Here is a 23,726-nt window from a genome sequence, read left to right on the forward strand (position 1 = left end):
ATCCGAACTCCTGGCAGGAAAACTTTGTCCTGCCTCATGTCGAACCGAACACCCAGATACTCCAACAACTGAGATGGCTAAAGACTGCTCTTGGCTAGGTTCACCACCCAACTGAGCTCCTCCAACAAGATCACCTTGTGGGTCACCATGCGGCTGTCTTCCAGAGACTTGGCTCGAATCAGCCAGTTATCCAAATACGGGTGTACTTGGAATCCATACTCTCAACTCTCTCAACTCTGGTGCCTCCACTTCCATAACCTTGGAAAAAGTTCTGGGAGCAGTGACTAGACCAAAATGCAGCACCCAAAACTGATAATAGCACCCCAACATTGCGAAACACAGAAAATGTTGGTGCTCCAATTGGATGGGAATATGAAGGTAGGCACTGGAAAGATCCAGGGAGGTCAGAAATTCCCCCGCCTGGATGGTCATTATCACTGAGCGCAAGGTTTCCATGCAAAAATGAGTTACCCGCAAATGACTGTTGACTCCTTTGAGATCCAGGAGGGGATGAAAGGAGCCCTCCTTCTTGGGCACAACAAAATAAATGGAATATTGTCCCATCCCTTCTTGAGACGTAGGCACTGGAACCACAGCTCTCAAACTGAGAAGCCTTGACAGCGTAGATTCCACTGCCTGTTTCTTCTGCTGGGAATGGCAGTACCCATTGATCCTAAGTGATCTCAACCCATCTCTGATAAAACAGAGAGAGGCGGCCCCCTATTTCTTGTTCCTGAGGATGGATCGGCAAACCTTCATTATGAGGTTCAGGAGGATCTGCTACCCAAGCCCGCACCTCCCTTGGGCTGTCTGAGATGAAAGGACTGAGACCTGCCAAAAGGCCGAGTTCTCTGAAAGTTTGACCCTCTGTAGGGATGAAAACGCTTGGAACCCCTGAGACGACTCCTCATACCAAAGTGGCGCTGCAACTGCTACTTATCCTCCAGCAACCGAGGAACCGTGGATTTGCCCCACTTACTGGCCAGTTTCTCAAACTTACTCCCGAACAAGAGCGAGCCTTTAAAAGGCAATTTCATATGATTAGCTTTGGAGGTTGTGTCGGCCGACCAATTACGCAGCCATAATTGACAAATGGCCACTATTACCAAAGTCATTCCTCTGGACGAGGTATGGACCAAATTGCAGCCTGCATCTGCTAAAAAGATAGTGGCGGGTTCCATAACTGCTCTGGAACTCACTCCAGAATAATCAACCTCCTGAGAGAGAAGCTGACGAGAGCGAGCCATCAGGGAACAACAGGAAGCGATCTGCATTGTCATTGTCATTGCTTCAAAGGCTTGCCTCAAATCTCCTATCATGCTCATCATTCAAGGTTGCTCATCCATGGGGATAGTCATCCGGTTAAGAGACAGCACAGACAATTGCATCCACTTTTGGAAAATGCAGGCACTCTCTCACCATTGGATCCAGGGGGTACAGGCCTCCCAAAGTCCGACCCCCTGTGAAATTTGCCTCCGGAACATCTCATTCAAGATCAATCAGTTCTTGAATGGCTTCCAAAACAGGAAAAAACAAGAGGCTTTATGAAGAAAACCAAAATGGGATTTTTCTTTGGCTCAGATATGGAATCTGCCCCAGGCACTCCCAGCATCTTCAAAGTCTGGGGAATCAGGGCTGGCAGTTCATCTCAATGAAAGAACCAGAGCATAGTCCTATATGGTTCCAGTCCTGGAGGAATTTCCCCATCTTCCACACAGTCAGGATCTGCCTCATCATCAGAGCCAAATGGATGCCTGCTGGGAATACCTGCAGCTAACCGAGGAGTGCTTTGGCACAAAAATAGTATCGGAAGAGGGAGGGGCCACTATCTGAGGATCCGACCTGACAGGATTGGACGGGGATGAGGACTGTGCCTGAAGAAAGGATTGCAATCCTTAAAAAATCTACCCAAGAAAAGGGAGAAGGACCCAGGCCAAAACCAGAAGGCATTTGTGCAGGGCCCACTGATCTGCCATCCCCTGCAACCAGTCAAGGGAGTTCCAAGGTCAGGCATTCCTCCAGACAAGTCCTTAACCATCAGGCTGGGAAGAACCAGGCTTAGCAAAATCAGAGCAAGATAATTCTCCCTCTAAGCAGCGCTGGCGCATATTAGAGGGCACTTCAGGCCGAGATGTCAGAATATGACAGGCAGCACAGAAAGGCACTTGGGTTTCTTGGTCACCGGTGCCATTAGTTTATCAGTACACTTAACAATCGACTGAAGATGTGTGTCCAACTGATTTGCATTGAAACATTTTAAGTGCACAATATGTATGCGCCCCAAGTCTATACGTCACAAAAACTAAGTGCACGGACACCATGCCAAACCTGGGTGCACAACCGGTTTCAGAATGTGTACACAGGTAGCACCCAAAAGAAACTGGGCGCACAATTCGGACGCATAGCTGGTTGCACTGTGCACACTGACGATCCTGTAGAGGGCAGCCGAACACACAGAAAGCGCATGAAAACGCCACCGTGGCCTACCACTCAGTGCGCAGGAAAAAGTCTAACAGAGGGGCCTAGCCCACCTGGGCTGCTCAACCCACCAGGCTGCCCAGTTCCCTTAACCCCAATGGGAGTGGGAATGAACGTCGGAATGGCGTGTGAGCACAGAGACCAGAGGAAGTCCTACACAACCCCTCTACTCTGTCTCTCACTTTCCTTTAAAAAATAAATAAATAAATAACTTACCTAAGCTCGGCCCTTCCCAGCTGAGTACAGAAAAGGTGTCCAGCTGAGGGAGGAGAAGGCATCTGCTGTCACTGCCGTGCTCGGCTTCCTGCACCCATTGCCTTTAAGCTGTACAATCAGCTAAGTTTATTCTGGCTGAAAAAGCAGCTACAGGTCCAAGGCACACATCTGAGAGACCACGGAGATCACCTCAGGAATTCTCAACTGGGGGAGGGACCATTTGGTATCACCGCAGGAGAGTGGGGATTTTTTCTTTTCTTTACAAAATTCTTCTTCTAAAATCTGAAGCAATCCCCAGTAGGGAGATGCACATCCATCATCTGCTGGAGATGGAGAATACTGGCAAGCTGATGTCATTGCAGGAGTATATGTACTGTGACATCAGTTTGCTCCATCTCCATCTGCCTACATGCTTGGAAATAACCAATCTCTAATAAGGTAATGTCTTGTTATGGGAGTAACTTGTGCTCAAAGTGAATAAAGTTAGTGAAGCCTGTGGGCCTCAGAAAGACTGGACACTAACCCCAAAATCTTTCTGAGGCTGGCAGAAATATGTTGAGAAACTGCAAGGCTTGGGAAACCTGAAAGCAGTAGATAGGCCAAGAGGAAGTACCAAAAGAGGGAAGTACCAACAGATGCATCTGAGCCAGTAAAGGTGAGGTGTAGTTAAGCTAAGTGAGAGGGAGGGGGTATGCTTCTCCTGCTGTTGGGCTGCAGTTATTTTGTGTGCAACACAGAAATGTACAAAAATGATCAGACCTGTCAGATTAGACCTTTTCTTCATACAACAGACTTCCAGATGTAGCAGAAATGACTTATTCCTTGGGCTCTAACTATATCAGTAAGGAATGTATGCTCTGCGTAATAAATAAATAACAAGCAATTACTTGTTTTATTTGCTCTCAGATTATTGCAACCAATTATTCAGTGCTATTTGTAATTATACAGAATTATTTATACTATTTACCAGATAACCTTCGCTCAAGCTCTTAATAAACCTGTTGCAGCTATTCACCTGGAACTGAGTTGTCTCTCATTGTGTGTTATAACCACTGCAGTCAGTTGTGGATCTGCAGTGAGTGCAAATTAAAGCGAGCTTTTATAAGGGATAAACTGCAGAGCGCTCTGAGCAGGGAGGCTGCAATGAACACCTATAAGGGAAAAACTGTTAGGCAGTGTGTAAGCCTGGTAAAGTCCTTCAGAGTCACAGGTAGATCCTGGGTACGAAAATTCCGCTGGGTGTGAGCTTGAGGTCTGATGGGAAGCCCTGCAAATCTCTGTCAGGATCACAGATAAACCCTGGGTCAGCTCCTTTGTTCAGGAGCTACAGTGAGCTTAACAGCTATAGCCAGCCTTTAGCCAAGCCAGTCGGTCTGAACCCTAAACATGTCTCTAAATGGGTTTGTATTACACATACCATGACAGGAATGAACCTAATTCATACATCAAGGTATGCTGGGTACAATCTCAATCTCTCATATGGTGTAATATGCACAGGTAACATATCAAAGTCTATTTGGCAGTTCTTTTTAATCAGGTCAATGGTGCCCAAGATAATTTGGAACAATTTCTAGTTCTCTATCTCATGTTTTCTTGATCTCTGGTTACATCTCTTGGTGCCTGATAATAAGATGGCTCTTTATACACAGCACAAAATATTCACTTGGTATTGGTACTTTATTAGCAATTCTGTGTCTGGTTTTTGAGCATCTAGCTTTTTAGCAGTGGAATGTCACAAGTGATCAGAGTGTCTTCATTCTTTGCAATTCTGTCAGGGTTGTGATTGCAGAGTTTTTCTGGTACAGCAATGGTATAGAATTTAAATAGCTTCCAATGGATGGGCTGCTAGCATGGATTTTCTGGTGTTTTGTGAGATGTATCTTCTGAAAGAAACTTTTATTACATACTTTACATGAAAATGGTCTCTCACCACTGTGGATTTTCTGGTGTTTTCTAAGGTATTTCATCCGAATGAAACTTTTACCACAATCTGAACATGAAAATAATCTCTCTGCAGTGTGGATTTTCTGGTGATCTGTGAGATTTGTCTTGTGACTAAAGCTTTTACCACACTCAGGACATACAAATGGTTTCTCTCCTGGCTGTACCACTTCATATTTTTTCAGGTAGGATTTATAACTGAAGCTTTTATCACATTCAGTGCACTTCAACATTTTTTCTTCTGTGTGACATACCTGATGAATTTTAAGCATTTCACACTGAGTACATTTTAAAGTATCCTTTTCTCCGCGATCTTTTCTATGCATTATTAGGTTTGCTTTTTTAGAGGTTCTTTTCTCACAGTCACTAAATGTACAGTTTTTCTCCCTTCCATGATATGGTAGGATACATCCATGACTTGACTTCTTATTGAACTGGTTCCCAAACTGAATCATTTCTTGGTGCTCCATAACATGTGAGTTTGTGGTGAAGCTTTCCCAAGTATCAGCACATTGAAATGGTCTCTCCATTTGATTGAGACTCTGAGTTTCTACAAACTTTGAGCAGTGTTTGGAATCTCCCTCGTATTCAGTGAACGCATTTCTCCTCTCTCTTTTCTGGGCTTTTTCTTCCACTCTGGCTAATGTTACTCTACTCATGTCTCCTTCACAGTCAGCTGAAAGATCTGAGCTGTCTCTGGAGGATTCCCTGAGTTTCCATTCCTCCCTTTGCTGCCCACTACACATTTGCTGCCTCTCACAGTTTTTCTGGAAACCACCATCTGTTGAATAAAAAAAAACCAAAAACGTATGATCATTAGTTTTACAGCTATGGAGAAGGACACACATAGGGATTTAACTCCATATGAGTCTTTAAATGCATTTGCTTGGCTAAGACTCCTGAGATATAACAGGAAAAGTTTTTGCTTATTGATAGGTAGAAGTAAGTAATAGCACATGAAGAGAGGGAAACAGACTATGATCTCATCCTCCCCTCCAATCGCTGCAGAATTCCCCTGGAGTGGGAAAAGGAGTGATCCATATACAAACAGTAGAAACTGCATAGATAGGAATACTTTTTTCCCATCACTAACTAAACCTTTTGGGATGCCCTGCTGGAGATCTGGATTCATTTTGGACTTGGGTTCCTGGAACTTCAGACCTGTCAGCTTAATACACCTGAATGCTAATGACTTAATAAAAAAACAAAAACCCACACAAAACAAAACTGAAAGCCAATAATAAGATTCACCCTCTGTATACATTTTGAAATTGTCATAGAAACCCGACCATAGTAAAAGAGAATACAGCTTATCTATTCTGCCCATCCACAACAACTGCTCAGCTCTACAATCTCTATTACTCCTTCAGAGATGCCCTGTGCTTGTCCTATGCTTTCTTAATTCAGATACTGCCCTTGTCTCTACCACCTTCACTGGGAAGGCTGTTCCATACATCCATCACCCTTTCTTTAAAGAAATAATTTCCACAGCAATTATTTTATTATAAAGGAATTCTTTCCTCACCTCTGTTCGTCTCAATAATGTCATCTCCTTCCTCCAGCTGGTCACTGACAAGAGTCTCTTCCATTTTCAGGATCTCTAGTCTGGGGCCAGGCCGGTAATCTTGGTTGCCTTTTTTTCAAAAATGAGAACATATCTCCAACTTTTAAATATTATGGATATTTACTTAAGAAAAGCTACATTTAGATAAGTGAGATTAAATGCATTCTGGGGCCGAAGCAATATGACAGGCGGTAAAACAGGAGCTGGTACCGAGTGCCCGTTTTCCTAACGTGCACACAACCACCTCTCCTGGGCGCCCGATGCAATAATCTAATCAACTGCCATGCTAAAAAGGTCACGCTAGGGGAAATTGTGCGTCCCTAGCACACCAGAGCATCGGGCGCTCTGGAGACGTGGCTGTGCGTTTGTTAAGAAAAAGGACGCTCAATACGAGCGACCGTTTTATCCCACCGCGTTCAGTGAAGACTGAGCTGTGCGCCTTGATGTCAGCTAACTCACTCTCTCTGCGACTCATACGTGTTGTAACCACTTCACTTTACAGGCGGACGACCCAATCTTAAAAAAAAAACCAGTGTATCGGCCAGGTGAGGCAAGGGATTAGAAGCAGATACTCTACATCCCTTTAAAAAAAAATTTGTCACAGATAAGACGGTAGAAACAATGCCTGCTGCACTGGTGAGAACAACTGCAGAGAAAGCAAAAACGACAGAAAGCAGCAATTTTGTTTTTTTAGTTGAGCTCTTGACACGCGGCAAGTCTTAATGACAGTTCCAGGGCTGGCATTAAATTTGCCGTGTCAAGAAGTGCACTTGGGCGCATGGCGAATTTCTGCACTGGGGTTAATAGCTAATGGCCTCATCTACATGGCATTTATATGTGATGAGCACTATTAGCTACGTGCGCGTTTGGACGTGCTAATCCCCTTATTGCATAGAGTGTAAGCCTAGTGCGTCCAAAATGCGCGTCCAACCGCGTGTTGACCTGTGCGCAGGCTGAGCACATTTTATGGCACTGGCCTGTCTGTGAGCTCTCTGCATATAAAGTATACTAGAGAAAGGGGCTAAAGAACCCCTGCAGCATTCCCATAAATGGGAACCAATGTGGGCAGGACATCCAGGTTTCCACAAACGACGGCCGGGAAAAACTGCTGCAGAATATGCCATTTGCTGCTGAATCCCACCTATGTTCATACTGATGCTGCCCATAAGAGATCATCCTACCTCCCTCTCCTGCAAGTCAGGGGTCATCCTGCCCTACCCCCCCCCCCCACCACCGATGCTTCTTGTGGGGCCACGTTACATCTCCCCCTCTGATTCTGCAGCAAAGGGCTCACACTGCCTCTGTCTCTCCTGCTGTTTCCAGCGAGGACTTTCCTACTTCCTTTCTACCTTCTGCAGATGGCGATGGCCAAACCTGCCTCACTCCCTCCTGCTACTGCCAGAGGGGTGGCCACCTTGTCTTCCTTCCTCCGGCTGTTTACAGTGGGGCTCATCCTGCCTTCCTCCCTCCATCTGGGCAGGGCTGCACGGGTGACAGAAAACATAAAGCACATGCTGCTGGGAGGAAAGGAGAGAGAGCTGGAGCAGCATGGAGGGAGTTAAAAAAAAAAAAAGGGATAGAAGGAAGGATGAGCATGGTCACAAAGGATAAGAGACAATAAAAGAAGTATATGAGATGGGGCAAAGAGCCATAAGATGGGAAGGCGGAGGCAGGAGAGTAAAAGACTGGCAAGTAAAGAAGAGATGGTGACTTTGGGAAGAGATAGGCCATAGAGAAATGCGGGGAGGAAAAAAAAGATGTAAAGAGAAGAAAGGAATAAAAGGCAAGAACAATGAAAACATCTAAAAAAATAAACAAAGCAGAAACAATGTAAACAGAACAAAGATTGGAAACCAGAGGCCCAGAGTATAATGCCTTATTCTAGCTGCGCCTGGTCCACTGGCGGTGTTTTATTTTTTTTGTATGACGTATTTAGATCAGCCCATAACTAGTTTTAATCCAAGCTACATCACCTGCTTCATGCAGTTCCTCGTATGTGCCTATGACTGGCAGGTTTCCTCTGTCCTCAGATCTCTGGGGCTCAATCCTGAATTCTTTGCGCTTAAATCTAATTAAAATGTCAGGTTTGATATTGGGGGAGCCTGCAATGGGAAAAGACGGTTATAATAAGTTTAGAAAAGTTACCCCAGAGCCTCTATTATTAGTGTAATTAAGCTCAGAACTGTGCTGTTTTCATAGACACTGCTACCTGCGTAAAGTGAAGAAGAGAGGGGTGCTGCTGTGCTGATCAGCATCAGAAATCCATTCTAGCAGTAAGCTTATTTTAACTCAGGCATGGGCAACTCCATTCTCCAAAAGTTACAAACAGGTCTGGTTATTGGAAGAGAAATATATTTGAGGCACACTGGATTGCGAATATCCTGATAACCTGACATGGAAACGTGGGGATACTCTACCAGACCTGAGACCCATAACCGCTTGCAAGGGGTAGCCCACGCTATTTGTTTTTATCTTCCCTGAATGCTGCAGCATCTCATGGGGGGGGGGGGGCACAATCTTTTGCTGAAATGTGGTGATCAGTAGGAAAGAAAGAAGACTTTGCTGGATGGAAACGAGGAGAAGCAGCAACAGCAGCCAGCAAATATCAGAAACAGCTGCTATAAAATAAATAAAAACTTCATCGGGTAACGATGGCTCTTTACCTACCCAATAAAGCTAATAGTGTGAAAGGAAGTAAAGATGTCCAGGAGGAATGTTATACTTGCATGTTACAGGAGGGTGCATCTCTTCATGCGTCCCTGATTCAGAAGGATCCATGAAGGGCAGATCTTCCTCTTGTTTAACGCTCAGTGAGAAGACAGATGTTACAACTGGAAGGGCTAGTATGACCAAAAACAAAAAAAAAAATGCCTTAGAAGGATTCAGTGAGGAACTGGTAATTAGAGCCCTTCCTTTCAGGCCGATACAGTACTGTGTGCTCCGACGGAGAGCACTGTTAACCGGCATTTGGACGCGCGTTTTCGACGTTCTAGCTTTACCCCTTATTCAGTAAGGGGTAATAGCGCGTCGAAAACACGCGTCCAACCCCCCCCGAGACTAATAGCGCCCGCAACATGCAAATGCATGTTGATGGCCCTATTAGTCATTCCCGCGCGATACAGTAAGTAAAATGTGCAGCCAAGCCACACATTTTACTTAAGAAATTAGCGCCTACCCAAAGGTAGGCATTAATTTCTGCCGGTGCCGGGGAAGTGCTCAGAAAAGCAGTAAAAACTGTTTTTCTGTACACTCTCCGACTTAATATCAAGGCGATATTAAGTCGGAGGCTCCAAAAGTTAAAAAAAAGTAAAAGATAAATTAAAAAACAATTTTGAATGGGCCCGCGGCTCACAGGTTGAAAACCAGACGCTCAATTTTGCCGGCGTCCGGTTTACGAACCCGTGGCTGTCAGCGGGCTTGAGAATAGACGCCGGCAAAATTGAGCATCGGCTGTCAAACCCGCTGACAGCCGCCGCTCCTGTCTAAAAAGAGGCGCTAGGGATGCGCTAGTGTTCCTAGTGCCTCTTTTTACCGCGGGCCCTAATTTAAATAAATTAATTTACTGTATCGCGCGCACAGGAGAGTGGCCTGTGCTCGCGCCGGGAGAGCCTGTTTGTGAGGTCAGGGGGAAGAAATGGGGAATCAGGGCGATATTCCCAGGTCCTAGGCTTTGGAGGTTCCCTGCCGCCACCCAGTGTTCCTTGGGCTGTTACCAGAAACCTCTTCTGTGTCCTCCCTGCCCCGGTATATGATCCTCTTTCATTGGCAGGAGAACTGACAGCTGCACTTCTTACCTGTAGGCAACACTTTGGGGAAGGGACCGAATGAACAGACAGACGATGAAATGCTAACAGAAATTAGGAAAGTTAACAAAATGTGCAGCCCAGTAATAATGGGTGATTTCAATTACCCCAGCACTGACTGGGTGAATGTTGCATCAGGATTATGCTTAGGAGGTAAAGTTCCTAGATGAAATAAATGACTGCTTCATGGAGCAGCTGGTTCAAGAAACAACAAGAGGGGGAACTATTTTAGACCTAGTCCTTAGTGAAACACAGGATTTGGTGCGAGAGGTAACAGTGTTGGGGCCACTTGGCAATAGTGATTATAACATGATCAAAATTTGACTTTTTATTTATTTATTTATTTGATAACTGGCTTGAGGACACTAAGGAAATCTACTGTGATAGCATTTAACTTACAAACTGGAGACTATAATGAAATGAGGAAAATGGTTATCAAAAAACCAAAAAGGCACAGTTGCAAAGGTAAATTGTTTAAAAATACCATCTTGGAAGCCCAAACCAGATATATTCCATGCATTAAAAAAGGTGGAAGGCCAAATGACTGCTGATATGGTTAAAAGGTGCCATGAGAGAGGCTATTATAGACAAAAGAAATCTTTCAAAAAATGAAAAAAGTATCCGAATGAAGAAAATAAGGAACGGCATAAGTACTGGCAAGTTAGGTACAAACCATTGATAAGGCAAAAAGAGAATTTGAAAAGAAGTTTTCTGTAGAAACAAAAATACATAAAATCTTTTTCAGGTGCGTATGAAGCAAAAAGCCTGCAAGAGAATCAGATAGACCATTAGATAATCAAGGGGTAAATGGGGCACTAAGGGAAGACAAGGTAATTAAAAAAAAAAAAGAGACTAACGGGTATATTTTAAAACCCCTTCGCGCGCCGAAGCCTGGAGATATGTGCGTGACTCAGCGTGGAAGTTGTGAATCTGGTCGCGCAATTTTGTCACTCTGTCCGCTGCCAGGAACACCTTGCCCTGAAAGGTGTCGAACAGCGCTCCCAAATAGACAAAGCATTGGGTAGGCTCCAAGTGACTCTTCTGCACATTTATTATCCAGCTGAGCGACTGCAACGTGAGCTGCACCCTGTAGACCGACCTCTCGCAGTTTTCCTGAGACTTCGCCCTGATCAACCAGTCGTGCAGGTACCGGTGGACTAAAATGGACTAAAATGCCCTCTTGACGGAGGAAAGCCACCACCACTACCATGACTTTGGTAAATGCACGAGGCGTTGTAGCGAGTCTGAAGGGAAGCGCTCGAAACTGGAAATGTTGACCCAACACTTTGAAGCGCAGGTAGCGCTGATGGTTCCACCGGATTGGAATGTGAAGGTACGCTTCCGTGAGGTCCAAGGATGCTAGGAACTCCCCTTTCCGAACCACCGCCATAACTGTCCGCAGGGTTTCCATTCGAAACCGAGGGACCCGGAGACTCCGATTCACCTTCTGAAGATCGAGGATGGGACGAAAGGTGCCCTCTTTCTTGGGAACCATGAAGTAAACAGAGTACCTGCCCCGGCCCCAACGCACCTTGCAGCTCGAGGAGGCGCTGTAAAGTGTCGTGAACTACTTTGCACTTGCAGCGGGAGGACACGTGAGATTCCATGAAGGCTTCTGGAACTGGGCGGGAGAACTCCAAGGCGTAGCCATCTCTGATCACTTCCAAGACCCAGCGATCCGAGGTGATCCTTTCCCATTCCGTGTAAAAGTTGGATAATCTGTCTCCGATAGCTTCGACGACAGAATGGGTACTCGTGGCTTCATTGGGAGGGTTTGCCTCCCCCAGTCCCGAGTCTTCCTGTGTCCCGCCCGGGGCAACGACCCCCGCGAAAGGACTGCTGGCATCCCAGGGTATGTTTAGATCCAGAAGAGGAAGAAGAAGAGGCGTATATTCCAGATCGAAAACAGAGCGTATCCCGATAATGGGGTCGCGGAGGAAACACCTTCCTGAAGGCTCGCCTATCCTCCGGCAGGTGATTGCCCTTGGATTCCCCAAGTAGCTTAACCAATTGATCAAGTTCCTCTCTGAATAGAAGCTTGCCCTTAAAGGGGAGATTACAGAGGTGGGATTAAGAGGACAAATCCGCCGCCCAGTTCCACAACCAAAGGAGTCTACGCGCTGACACTACGGACACCATGCTACGCGCCGAAGTGCGCACCAGATCATAGAGCGCATCCGCCACATATGCAATGCCCGCTTCCAAGCGAGTAGTCTGCAACGGACCACCCCCTGGGGTCCCCAAGCCGGGCGCTGCCTCCTGCACCCAGCAAAGGCAAGCCCTTTGCATAAGGCTGGCGAAGACCGCTGCTCTGAGGCCCAGAGCGGCTACCTCAAACGCCCACTCCAACTGGATTTCCAGTTTGCGGTCCTGCATGTCCTTCAAGGCCGCGGCACCAGTCACCGGAATGAGTCTTCTTTGTAACTGCTGAAACAGCCGCGTCCACCTTCGGAATCTTGAGGAGGTCCAACACATGAGACGACAGGGGATAAAGCTTGGCCATAGCTCTGCCAACTTTGAGCCCCGCATCCGGAGCGTCCCACTCACGAGTTACCAGTTTGCGGACCTTCTTGGGCAAAGGAAAGGAAGAAGTCGGTCCCCAAATACCATCGAGCACCGGGTTAACCCCTTCATTATCTGATTCCTCTTGCGAAACTTTAAGCCCCAGCACGTCCAAAACCTGCGGAATAAGAGGGCGTAGCTCGTCCCACTTGAACAGGCGAACCACACTGGGGTCATCACCCTCTGTGGACGGAGGGTCGTCCCCCTCTGTGCATTATGTGGGACATCACCCAAATCTGGGTTCAGATCTGGATCCGCATCTGGATCAGTATCTGGATCAGTATCTGGATCCGGAGCAGGTCCCAGTGCCGTCCTGAGATTGGGTTTGGCCCTTGGGGGTCTCCTGGGAGAGCTGTCAACCGGGTGAGGCTGTTGCAGCAAGGGCTGCTAGTATCCAGAGACCTTCCCCTCTTTGGAGCCGGCTCCGAACTATCCAAGGGGCATCCAGGTCTCCTGTGCACCACTTGCCTCCTAGCCAGGAAGGCTTGGTGCATAAGAAGAATAAACTGAGGAGAAAAACCCTCCAGCTCATTCTCTTCCCCAGTAAAGGCATCTGGGTCCCCACAGCCCATCCCCAAAAGAGGATCCTCCCCATGGAGACTAATATGGGGGGGCATTCCCCCCCCCCCCCCCCGCACGATTCTGCCTGCGCCGCATTCCCCTCCCCCACAGGAGGGGGAGCGATTCCTGAGGGACCCTCCCAGCCCGAGGAACAATCAGGGCAAAGAGAAAGGGCATCCAGAGGCTGACCGTGCTCTCCACAGGCACTGCAGGGTGTCGATTTGGTCCAGGGCGCCATTGCAAGAACCGTGGAGCCACGCGGTGAAAAAATGCAGGGGCCGTCCGGTTGAGAAAAAGCACGCGCTTCGGCGGCATTAGAAAACTATAGGCAGCAGGCCCGAGAGGCCCCGATCGCGATGGGAGGCCGGCCGGCTGGCTGCGAGAACAGCGCGTGCTGCAGCGGCACGGGAAAATTTTGCCGGCAGGCCCAAAAATCACAGCCTGCCGCGAATAACAAGGGACCGCAGCTAGCACCACCCCCTACCTCACCAGGCAGCCCGGAGCCCCGGGAGCAGAGGAAACATGCAGGGGGGGGGGAACACCTCACCACACCCCCGCTGCAGGAGGAAGCCCCCGACTCCTTACCTCAAAGGAAAACGACGCCGAGCCAGGCAGGTCCTTTTTCTTTATTTAAAAAAAAAACAAAACTTTCCTTTCCTTTTTTTTTTTTTTAACCAACTTTATAAGCCTAACAAGCTTGGAGTCGAGGGAGCAGCTTCAGAGGTGTGTAGCCAGGAGCCCCTGACCTCCAACCACCGAACTGGAGCGGGCGAGACCCAAGACAGGGGTGTCCAACCCCCCGGACGCCCGGCTTCCAATGAGGGATGGCCGACGAAGGTGCCTAACACCTCAGGAAGCAGCCGAATAAGGAAAAGAAAAAAGAAAATCCTATCTCCTTAAACTAACTGAAAAAAAAACTAAGACTGCAGGAGTGCACAACTACCAACTGCTGGAGTCAGAGAAATATTGGAGGACTGCAGGTGGCACTCTTGTATATATAGCAGTGCCCAAAGTTTTGCTCTCTGACTCCACCTACTGGTAGGGATCCACAACCCACTTTTCTGGATTGATCTGGGTATGTTCAGGAAGAGGTGTTTAAGGTAATTGTCACAACAGTTGAGTCATAGAAAAATTAGAGAGAGAAAAAATTATGTTGATAGTGTACATTTCTAATATAACATTCTTTGGATTGATCATTGTTTTTGTAGTATGGAGAGTAATGAATTGATGGTTTACAACGAATAAGGTTCTCCTCTAGTAGTGTATTTCCCCTGAAGAAGCTGACTGGCGGTGAAACAAGGGCCTTGTTGGGACAGATTGAAGAGAGAACATACTTCGGGATAGACTGATTTGAGAGAACATTCTTTATAGAAAAAGTAGGGATAGATTGTTTTGAGTAAATGTACTACAGAGAAAAATGTCTTGAATAATCCATAGGGGTTTAATTATATGGGCGAAATAAATATGTTATGTAATTAATGTACAATCAGTTCTAGAGATATTGGTGTGTTCAATCAATGCAATAGTTGTGAGGGATTTTTTATGAATGTGTTGTTAGTATGAATGAGTATGAATGAGTATGTATGTATGATTATGGGGAGGGAGGTTTTATAAAGATGAAGTATTGATATGTGTCAATTAAATTTTGTATGTGGATAAAGTGCAAATAATGTCCAGTGCAATATATTTAAAATCTATAGAGCAGATACTGATTACTTTGTGTAATAAGATTTTTTAATATCAACTTTGTAAAAAATTATATATGGTTCATAAATGATGTATAGTGTCTGTATTTCACTCTGTGTAGAGTGTTTTGTGGTGTTATAGATAAATATATATTTATTTATTTTCAATATTTCTATAGTTCTATAGCACTATATGACATATTCAACAACATACAATAGCACAAAAGGTACAAAAATATTATCACAAATGACAGGAGGTAAGAGGGGGGAGAGAGGCGATGATTGTGCTGGGCTTTATACACACTTAGTGGCATCCCTCCTGCTAATAATCAATTATGAAATGGGTTTTAAGTCTCCAAATGATTGATGTTAATAGCCCAACTCTTGTGATCTGAAAAATGCAAAGCCCTTTAAATCAAAACATTTACTTACTAACGGTGGGATCATTCATGTTTTCTTTTCCCTCCCACTCATATTGTTGCGTGAAATATTTCTCATCATCTTTTTTAATCTTGAATATAACATCAGGATTATCAATTGAATAACCTGTTAATAAAAAAAAAAAAATAGGAAAAATATATTTTAAATTGTACTTTTGGAAATTCCCTAGAGATTTCATAGGTTTCCTATTCCGATCAAGCAGTATGAGTGTGTACCTGTAAGTGTGTGTGTACATCTTTGGGTATGTGTTTTTGCCTGCCAAGCCTCGGAGACAAGAACTAGCTGCAGCCCAACACTTACTGACGACTAAATATAGAAGGCTCTCTCTCTCTCTCAGAGATTTCTACTAATGAGTGCTAAACAAAAAGCATCACAGGTGCCCACCCAGGGAAATGAAATTCCAGCTTTTTGTTAGGATCATCTCAGAAGGAAAACCCAAAACCTGGGATTATGGCTATAAATCTGCCTTGAGGCCAGTGAAAGGGAAAAAGGAAAACAGTTGACCCACAACATCTGGTTACCAACCAGGGCCACTTCTACCTGTAGGCAAAAGGAGCAGCTGCTACCATGGGCCCTGCGTAAGAAAGGCCCCATTGCATGAGCACACACGGCTCTGTCCTTGATTATTAGCCAGTCCCCATCTCAAGCAGCAGAGTGCAGCCCTCTGCTTTCTGCTCCAGCACATTCTATCTCAAGCACCCTGTAGAGAACAGGATGGGAAGTGTAAACCTGGAGCAGAGAGAGCACAAATTATAGCAAAGAGCCACTTACGCCCTAATGCATCCTCTCCCTTACTGTCATTCAGGGATGAGAAGGGAGGGGGTGAGCCCAAAGGAGATACTGCAGAGCAAAGGAAGAGAAATTTAGTTTTACCTGCTAATTTCCTTTCCTTGAGTCCAGCTAGACCAGTCCAGACAGATGGGTTTAAGCTCCCCTAAAGCACATGGAGACAGAATTGGTTTATTGATGTCATCCCATATATAATGTCCCATACTGACCTCAATCTGCCAGTATTCTTTGTGATAAGCTAAAAAACACAGCACATCCCTTATACCCCCCTCTTAACCAGGAAGCATCAAAGGGACAAAGCACTGAACTGTACCTCCTCCAACAAGGAAGACCTGGCTCGTGAAGCCAGGCCAATTGTAATCCCACAGGTTCTGAAATGCTGATTCTTACCAATCTGCACTGGATACATTCCTGAATCAGAACAAGGTGCAACAGTTCTTTGTTTCTGGCAGGACAGGAGGGACCTGGACATGTCTGGTTAGAGTCATGGGAAGGAAATTAGCAGGTAGGACAAAATGTGTCCTCTTTTCATTCAGCCAGACCAGTTCAGACACATGGGATATACCCAAGCTACCCTCATATTGTTGGGACACTATCAGCCCCACTCTCAAGTTGCCTGACTTAAAAGGAGCATCTTCTGTGGCTTAAACACCCAGAAGGTAATATTTTGAGAAAGAATGCAAGGAGGCCCAAGTGGCCACTCTACAAATCTCCATTGGTCAACACCAATTGGAGTTCTGCCCATAACAAGGCCTGTGCCCTGGTAGAAAGTGTGCAAAGACCCCTATGCAGTGACAACTCTTGGAAATATATGCCAAGGCGATCACCTCCTCAAGTCACTGGGCTATGGAGGCCTTTGAAGCTGCTTTACCCTTCCATAAGATAATTTCTTCATTCTTTTCAGTGACTTCTCTTCTAAACCAATGGAGCAGGACCCTGCAAATGTTCAACCAGTGAAGCTCCTCATAGCCCTGAGAGCACAATTCCTTTTTGAAGGAGGGGAGAAAGCCCATTTGTTTGAGGTGAAACTACAATTCCATCTTAGGGAAAAAAAAGATGTAACTCTGCAAACAGACACCCACTCATCCAGGGATCTCAAGAAAGGCTCTCTACAAGAAATAGCCTGTAATTCGGAATGTTGCCTGGCTGAGCAGATCGCTACCAAAAAGACCACCTTAACAGAAGCTCTCTTGAGCAGCTCGAATGGGGCCCTGCAAAGGGAACGTAAAACCAGATTACAGTCCCAGCAAGGGATTCCCTCCTTCATGAATGGATATATATATATATATATATATATATATATATATATACTTAACTCCCCTCAGAAATGGAGACATCTGGATGAACTGCTAGCTATCTGCCCATGAAGCAACCCCTATAATAGGTTATGGCTGTTACCTGCACTTTAAGGGAATTTTGTGCTAGACCCTCTTCTGGACCTTTGGAAATCTTCCTGAATGGCAAATGAATGGACACTATACTATCAGAATAGCCTTTTCTAGTCAAACAGGCCCTCTCAAGGCCCAGGCTGTAAAACAAAATGGAGAAGGATCCTCAAGTGTCACTGGACCTTGAGATAACAGAGCCCCTGCTGAGTAACAGAAGAGAGACCCTGTCCATGAGTCTCATCAGCTCCACATACCATTGGAAACAATCCTACCATGCATGGGCCAACTGGGAGTCATCAAATTTACCAACTCTTGATTCTCACCTGTCCTCTGGAGCAATGGAAACCTCAAAGGTGACAGAGGGAAAACATGAAGTAGACCTTGACCTGGCCAATACTAAGGACATCCAGCCCAGATAAAACCTTTTCCTGACTGTGGCTGAAAAACATCCCCAGTTTGGTATTCTTGACAGTGGCCATCAAGTCCACAACTGATTATTTTCGTTTATGATCTGGGAGAAGGCCACTTCTGAGAGTTCCCACTCTCCTGGAGCTAGGGTGTTTCAGCTCAAGAAATCCACTTGAACATTCTTTACCCCCGTTATATAAGCCACCGAGAGCACTCATGTGCCCTTTTACCCACCTTAGAAGGCGGCTTACTTCTCTTGCCACCTGAAGACCCTTGGTATTTCCCTGGTGATTTACATGCTACTGCCGTTACACTGTCTGACTGAATTCACCCCGAAGAGGAGGAGTAAACTCATGAAACTCATTCCTTATGACTCATTTCCAAACTGATGGATCACCTGGTCTCCAAGGGATCTATACCAAACGGCATTCAGCCAGATAACTCACAAGTTATCTGGCTAAATCCTGACTTCTGAATATTTCTGCCACTTATCCAGCTAAATGTTGGTGGAATTAAGCTTGTCAGTTAAGTTATCCAGTTAACTCTGGTCATGCTATAGGGCAGTCCTAAAGTTATCCAACTAACTTTAAGACAGTCACAAATATTTAATGATAACAGCTGTGCCACTGAATATCTCCATCAAAGTTAGCAGACTACTTTGCTGGCTGAATGATGGCTGAAAAATGGACCCCCAAGAAACTCCAAATTCCTTAAACCATGTGCTCCCTGGCAGTGAAACTGGCATTTGTCATCACTGTTATCCAAGCCAGAGTCTCCAGGTCCACTCCCAACTCCAGATTTTTCTCCACTGCCACCAGTCCATACTGGCTCTGGCTTCTGCTAACAAAAGAAGCCTCATGGAATGACCATCTTGAAAGCAAGGACCTTTGCAAGGGTCTCGTGCACTCTTGCCAAAATCTGTAGCTGCTACCATGGAGCCCAAGACTTAAATGTACACCCAACACCCTGGGCCCATCATTATAAGATCCCCTATACATTTATTTATTTATTTATTTATTTAACGGTTTTTATAGACCGACATTTGTTGGGAAATTCCAACATCGGTTTCCATGTAACAAAAATGCAGCGTAACGGGCTTTACAATAAAACTGATATTGAACCAGGGGAGGGGAGATGCTATATAAAAGAAACCAGGAAGTAGGTGGGGGAAGAAGGAATCGAAAGTGAGGTGTAAGCAGCTTTACAAAGTTAATCTGTAAATAAAGGAGAGGGTATTACAAGATATATACAATAGATGAGTTAAAAACTGGTAACGAGCAGGATATATACAATACTGTAATGAGCAGGATATATACAATAAATGGGTTAAAAACTGGTAACGAACAAGACTATTTACATTTTTGCAATAAATCAGAACTGAGAGATTAGCATGATAAAGCATAGTTATTGCATTTACTCTCTTATCCCTTCTCCTCTATATGCTCAAGACCCCAAGGCCTGAACAATCAGGGAAGCCAATTCCTTCTTCCTATACAGATAACAGAGAAAGGAAAATTGGTTCTTACCTGCTAATTTTCGTTCCTGTAGTACCACCGATCCGTCCAGACACCTGGGTTCATCTCCCCCTATCAGCAGATGGAGACAGAGAAATATACCTCGCTGACACCGTATCTAAGCAACCGTGCCACCTGCAGTTCATCAGTATATATATCAAAGCAGAATAGCAAAAATACGGAACCATTAAACAACATTTAACAAGAACATGGAATGCAACAGAGAATAATCTTACAGCTGAGCGGATGACTCTTCCCTTAATATAACCCCCTTCTAATTGGGCAGGCTCTGGACTGATCAGTGGTACTACAGGAATGAAAAATAGCAGGTAAGAACCAGTTTTCCTTTCCCTTTATGTACCCGGATCAGTCCAGACACCTGAGATGTACCAAAGCTCCCTACTCAGGGTGGGACCTGGAGAGTCCCGCTCGCAAAACACTCTTGCCAAAGGAAGGGTTTGCCGGAGTCCCGACATCCAAGTGATAGTGCCTTGCAAAAGTACGTAGCAACTTCCAAGTCGCCACTCTGCAAATTTCCTGTGGGGAAACAAGTTGAGATTCCGCCCACGAGGCTGCTTGCGAATGTGTGGAGTGAGCATGCAAGCCTTCCGGAACTGGACGACCCCGTGTAATATACACAGAAGAAATAGCCTCCTTCACCCATCGTGCAATAGAGGCTTTAGAAGCCTTGGAGCCTCTATTAGGACCACTCCATAGCATGAAGAGGTGATCAGAACTCCTAAAGTCATTGGTAATCTCGAGGTAACACAATTAAGCTCTCTGATCATCTAGACATTTGAGCTCCCTTGCATTAGGATCAGACACCGGTAAGTTAGGAAAAGCCGGAAGTTCCACTGACTGACATGGAACACTGAAACCACCTTTGGTAAAAAGGAAGGTACCGTCCATAAAGAAACTCTGGATTCCGAAATCTGAAGGAAAGGATCTCGACAAGATAACACCTGTAACTCAAATTCTTATAGCCGAACAAATGGCGATGAAAAAAATTATCTTAAGTGTCAAATCCTTTAACGTAGCCCTTCGGATCGGCTCGAAGGGAGGTTCACACAGAGCATTAAGAACTAGATTAAGGTTCCAGGACGGACAAGATTTCCAAACTGGAGGACAAAGATTCATCGTACCTCTAAGAAAACGAACCACGTCCAGATAAGATGAAATAGAGGAATTTTCAATTTTGCCACGGAGAGAGCCCAGTGCTGTTACCTGCACTTTAAAAGAACTAAGAGATAAGCCCTTGGTGAAGCCATTCTGTAAGAAAGATAATATTTCAGGAATTAAGGCCCTAAGAGGGCGAATTCCCCTGACGGAACACCATGACTCAAAAATCTTCCATACCCGAACATAAGAGAGGTTAGTAGACTTTCTTCTAGACTGTAAATGTGGTGACCACAGAGTCTGGGTAACCTTTCCTTTTCAAATGCCTCCTCTAAAAAGCCATGCTGCTAGACAAAAGCGAGCAGCCTGGTCGATAAATACGCATCGAAGAAGACGCGTCAGGTGGCCAAAGTGAAGCGGGCCGTTCACCGCCAGGTTTGATTAGATCTGCAAATCACGGACGCCGAGCCCACTCTGGAGCCACCAGAATCACCTCTCCACAATGCTTTTCTATGCGACTTAGAATCTTGCCCACCAGCGGCCAAGGAGGAAAAACATAAGATAGAACTACCTGAGGCCATGGTAGAACCAGAGCGTAGACCCCTTCGGCCCTGTACTGTCTTCAGCGACTGAAGAATCTTGGCATTCCGAGAGGTCGCCATAAGGTCTACGTCAGGTAGACCCCAACAATCTCAAATTAACTGCATGGCTATCTCTGAGAGTTCCCTCTCGCCTGGATCCAATTGTGTGCGACTCAAGAAATCCACCTGAACATTCTCTGTTCCTGCGATGTGGGATGCCGCTAATCTCTCTAGATGTCGTTCCGCCTAGAGCACCAACCTCTGTGCCTCTAGAGCCACTGCCTTGCTTTTGGTTCCGCCCTGCCGATTTATATACACCACTGTTGTTGCGTTGTCCAACAGAACTTGAACTGGACGATTCCACAGTAATGGCAGAAACTCCTTCAAGGCCAAGCGAACCCCCCTGGTCGCTAGATCAGCAGTTCTCAACCAGGGTGTTGTGGCACACTAGTGGGTCGCGAAGCACTGGCAGGTGTGTCGTGCACCCGCTGCTCTTCCCCCCACCTTCACCTCAGCAAGACGAACACTGCTGCTGTTACTGCCCAGGCTATCAGCACATTCAAGCCCCAAGGGGAAAGGCAGCAGTGTTTGTGGAAGTAGACAACAGGAACGTAACCTTTTCTTCTTCCCGCCCCTGTGGCCCGGAAGAGGAAGTGATGTTTACTGGGCACGTGGGAAGAAGAAAAGGTCATGCTTGCATGCTGCAGAAATTGTATTCGATGCTGGCTGGCCACTTTGCCAGTGCCTGCAGGAGTATGGCACCCCTGCACTGCTGCCCCCCCCCCCCCCCGGCTCCAACCTCCCCTTCTCTTGCCAGCGCAACACCAGCAAGAAAATATAAAATTAATAATAATAATCAAACTGCAAAAAAAAAAAAAAGGCTGGGGTGGGGAGAAAAGCATAGAATTATATTCTCAGCTGATTGCTGTATGCCGCAATCGATCGCAGCACAAGCAAACAGCTGAGTGCTGCCTTCTTAGCGCTGTGGGGCTGGGGAGGTTCACTCCTGCTGCAGTGTCCAGCCTGTCAGGACTCTGCTTTTAATAGCAGCATACTGGCTACCTTGTGCTGTAGATGGGGGTGAGTGAGACAGAGAGTGAGCCAGCAAGTATGTAAGTGTATGACAGAATGTGTGTATAAGTAAAAGAAATGTGTAAGAGCAAGAGACTGCTCAGGAAAATCACTGGTGTGTGTGAGATAAAGAGATTGGTCAGGGACATGACTGGTGTGTGTGTGTGTGAGAGAGATTGGTCAGGGACGTGACTGGTGTGTGTGTGTGAGCGAGAGAGAGAGAGAGAGAGAGAGAGAGACAGAGAGACTGGTCAGGCAGATGACTGGTGTGGGTGTGTGTGAGATAGACTAGTCATGGACCCTAAGGAAGAAGAGAGTGAGTCAGAGCGTCAGCAGCTCTTGCTGCTTCTGGTATGTGCTATTGGCCTACAAGGGAAAGGAGTAGGAGAGTTACTGGAGTGGGTAAGTAAAGGTGGCTTTTTAAGTTTATCTTTCTTGATTGACTGCCATTTTAATTATTAGGTATTATGTGATGTGTCTGCTGTTAGAAATATTTTATTGGTGTTTGGAGAAATTTTAATAATTTAAAACATTTTTAATGATTGGATGAAACGGAGTTGCAGGTCGCTCTGTAGAGACATACCACCCGTTAAGCCCCACAAAAAGCTCCTACCTAAGGGGAGGAAGTCGCTCGCCTGTAGAACAGTGCTCCGGTGCAAACACAGTTTTGTTTTGTTTTTAATTAGCTTTAGTTAAAAATGAACAACCTGCCCTGAAAAATAGGCAAAAATAGCCAAAAATTATTGTAAAAAAGTATCGTAAAGCGCCTGCAGCCGCCTCAGCGGCCTCGGGAAGGGAGGGATCTGGACAACCAGATTTACACTTCATGGGCGCCCAGACCAAGCACACACAAGGGCACCAACCCTCGGCTCAGCCGCCTCAACTGGACAGGGAAGAACCCTAAGGATTCTAAAAAAATAAAAGAAACCTGCGGGAGGAAGGCTCAAAAGAAAAAAATTAGTCAACTGCAGAACTGCAGGATTAACAGCCTCTGCCATCTGCTGGAGACAGAGAAATACTGATGAACTGCAGCTGGCATGGTTGCTTAGATACGGTGTCAGTGAGGTTTTTTTCTCTCTCTCCATCTGCTGATAGGGGGAGATGAACCCAGGTGTCTGGACTGATCCGGGTACGTACAGGGAACTCATCATCCTCTTTGGCGGAAATCACACCATGATCCACATCTTATTTCAATTCATCTTCTGGCCATTTTAAAAAGAAATTACTGATATGGCAAACCTGGAAGACCTCTGTTCCAAATGATCCCAGTTGAATTATATATATATATGAAAAAAAGTTTAAATTTGAAAGAATAATGTCCAATTGTGTTTTTACAGGATTGATTTGGGAGGGATGGTGGTGGGTTTATAATGACTGTTGAGTTTAATTATCAAAATCTCAAGGGGGATAGACTATGGGTCTGAAACTTAATTGGGAGGCCGAAAGGTTGAAGGTTCACCTAGGCAATAAATATGCACAAGATAAATATGCATGCAATGGCGGCAATGCATGCATATCTACCTTATGTACATTCATTGTATATATCTGATATCCTGACTGACCCAAGGTCCTCCAGAACAGGTTTGGAAACCATTGAATTAGGGTGCT

The 23,726-nt window shown here is 45.6% G+C and overlaps 1 protein-coding gene across 1 annotated transcript in view; it reads right to left on the reverse strand.

The window, feature by feature from the left end:
• Window positions 1-3,565: 3,565 nt before the first annotated feature.
• The window catches only part of LOC115087424 (zinc finger protein 184-like), a 28,994-nt gene continuing 8,833 nt past the window's right edge, over window positions 3,566-23,726 (reverse strand). The window contains exons 4-8 of the mRNA XM_029594611.1: window positions 15,243-15,356; window positions 8,926-9,039; window positions 8,173-8,301; window positions 6,161-6,268; window positions 3,566-5,416 (exon numbers count right to left, since the gene is read on the reverse strand). Of these exons, the coding sequence (XP_029450471.1) occupies window positions 4,437-5,416; window positions 6,161-6,268; window positions 8,173-8,301; window positions 8,926-9,039; window positions 15,243-15,356 (1,445 nt within the window). The 3' untranslated portion in view covers window positions 3,566-4,436. The remainder of the gene's footprint in view (window positions 5,417-6,160; window positions 6,269-8,172; window positions 8,302-8,925; window positions 9,040-15,242; window positions 15,357-23,726) is intronic.

The sequence above is a fragment of the Rhinatrema bivittatum genome, chromosome 3 (genome assembly GCF_901001135.1).
Source record: "Rhinatrema bivittatum chromosome 3, aRhiBiv1.1, whole genome shotgun sequence".
NCBI lineage: Eukaryota > Metazoa > Chordata > Amphibia > Gymnophiona > Rhinatrematidae > Rhinatrema > Rhinatrema bivittatum.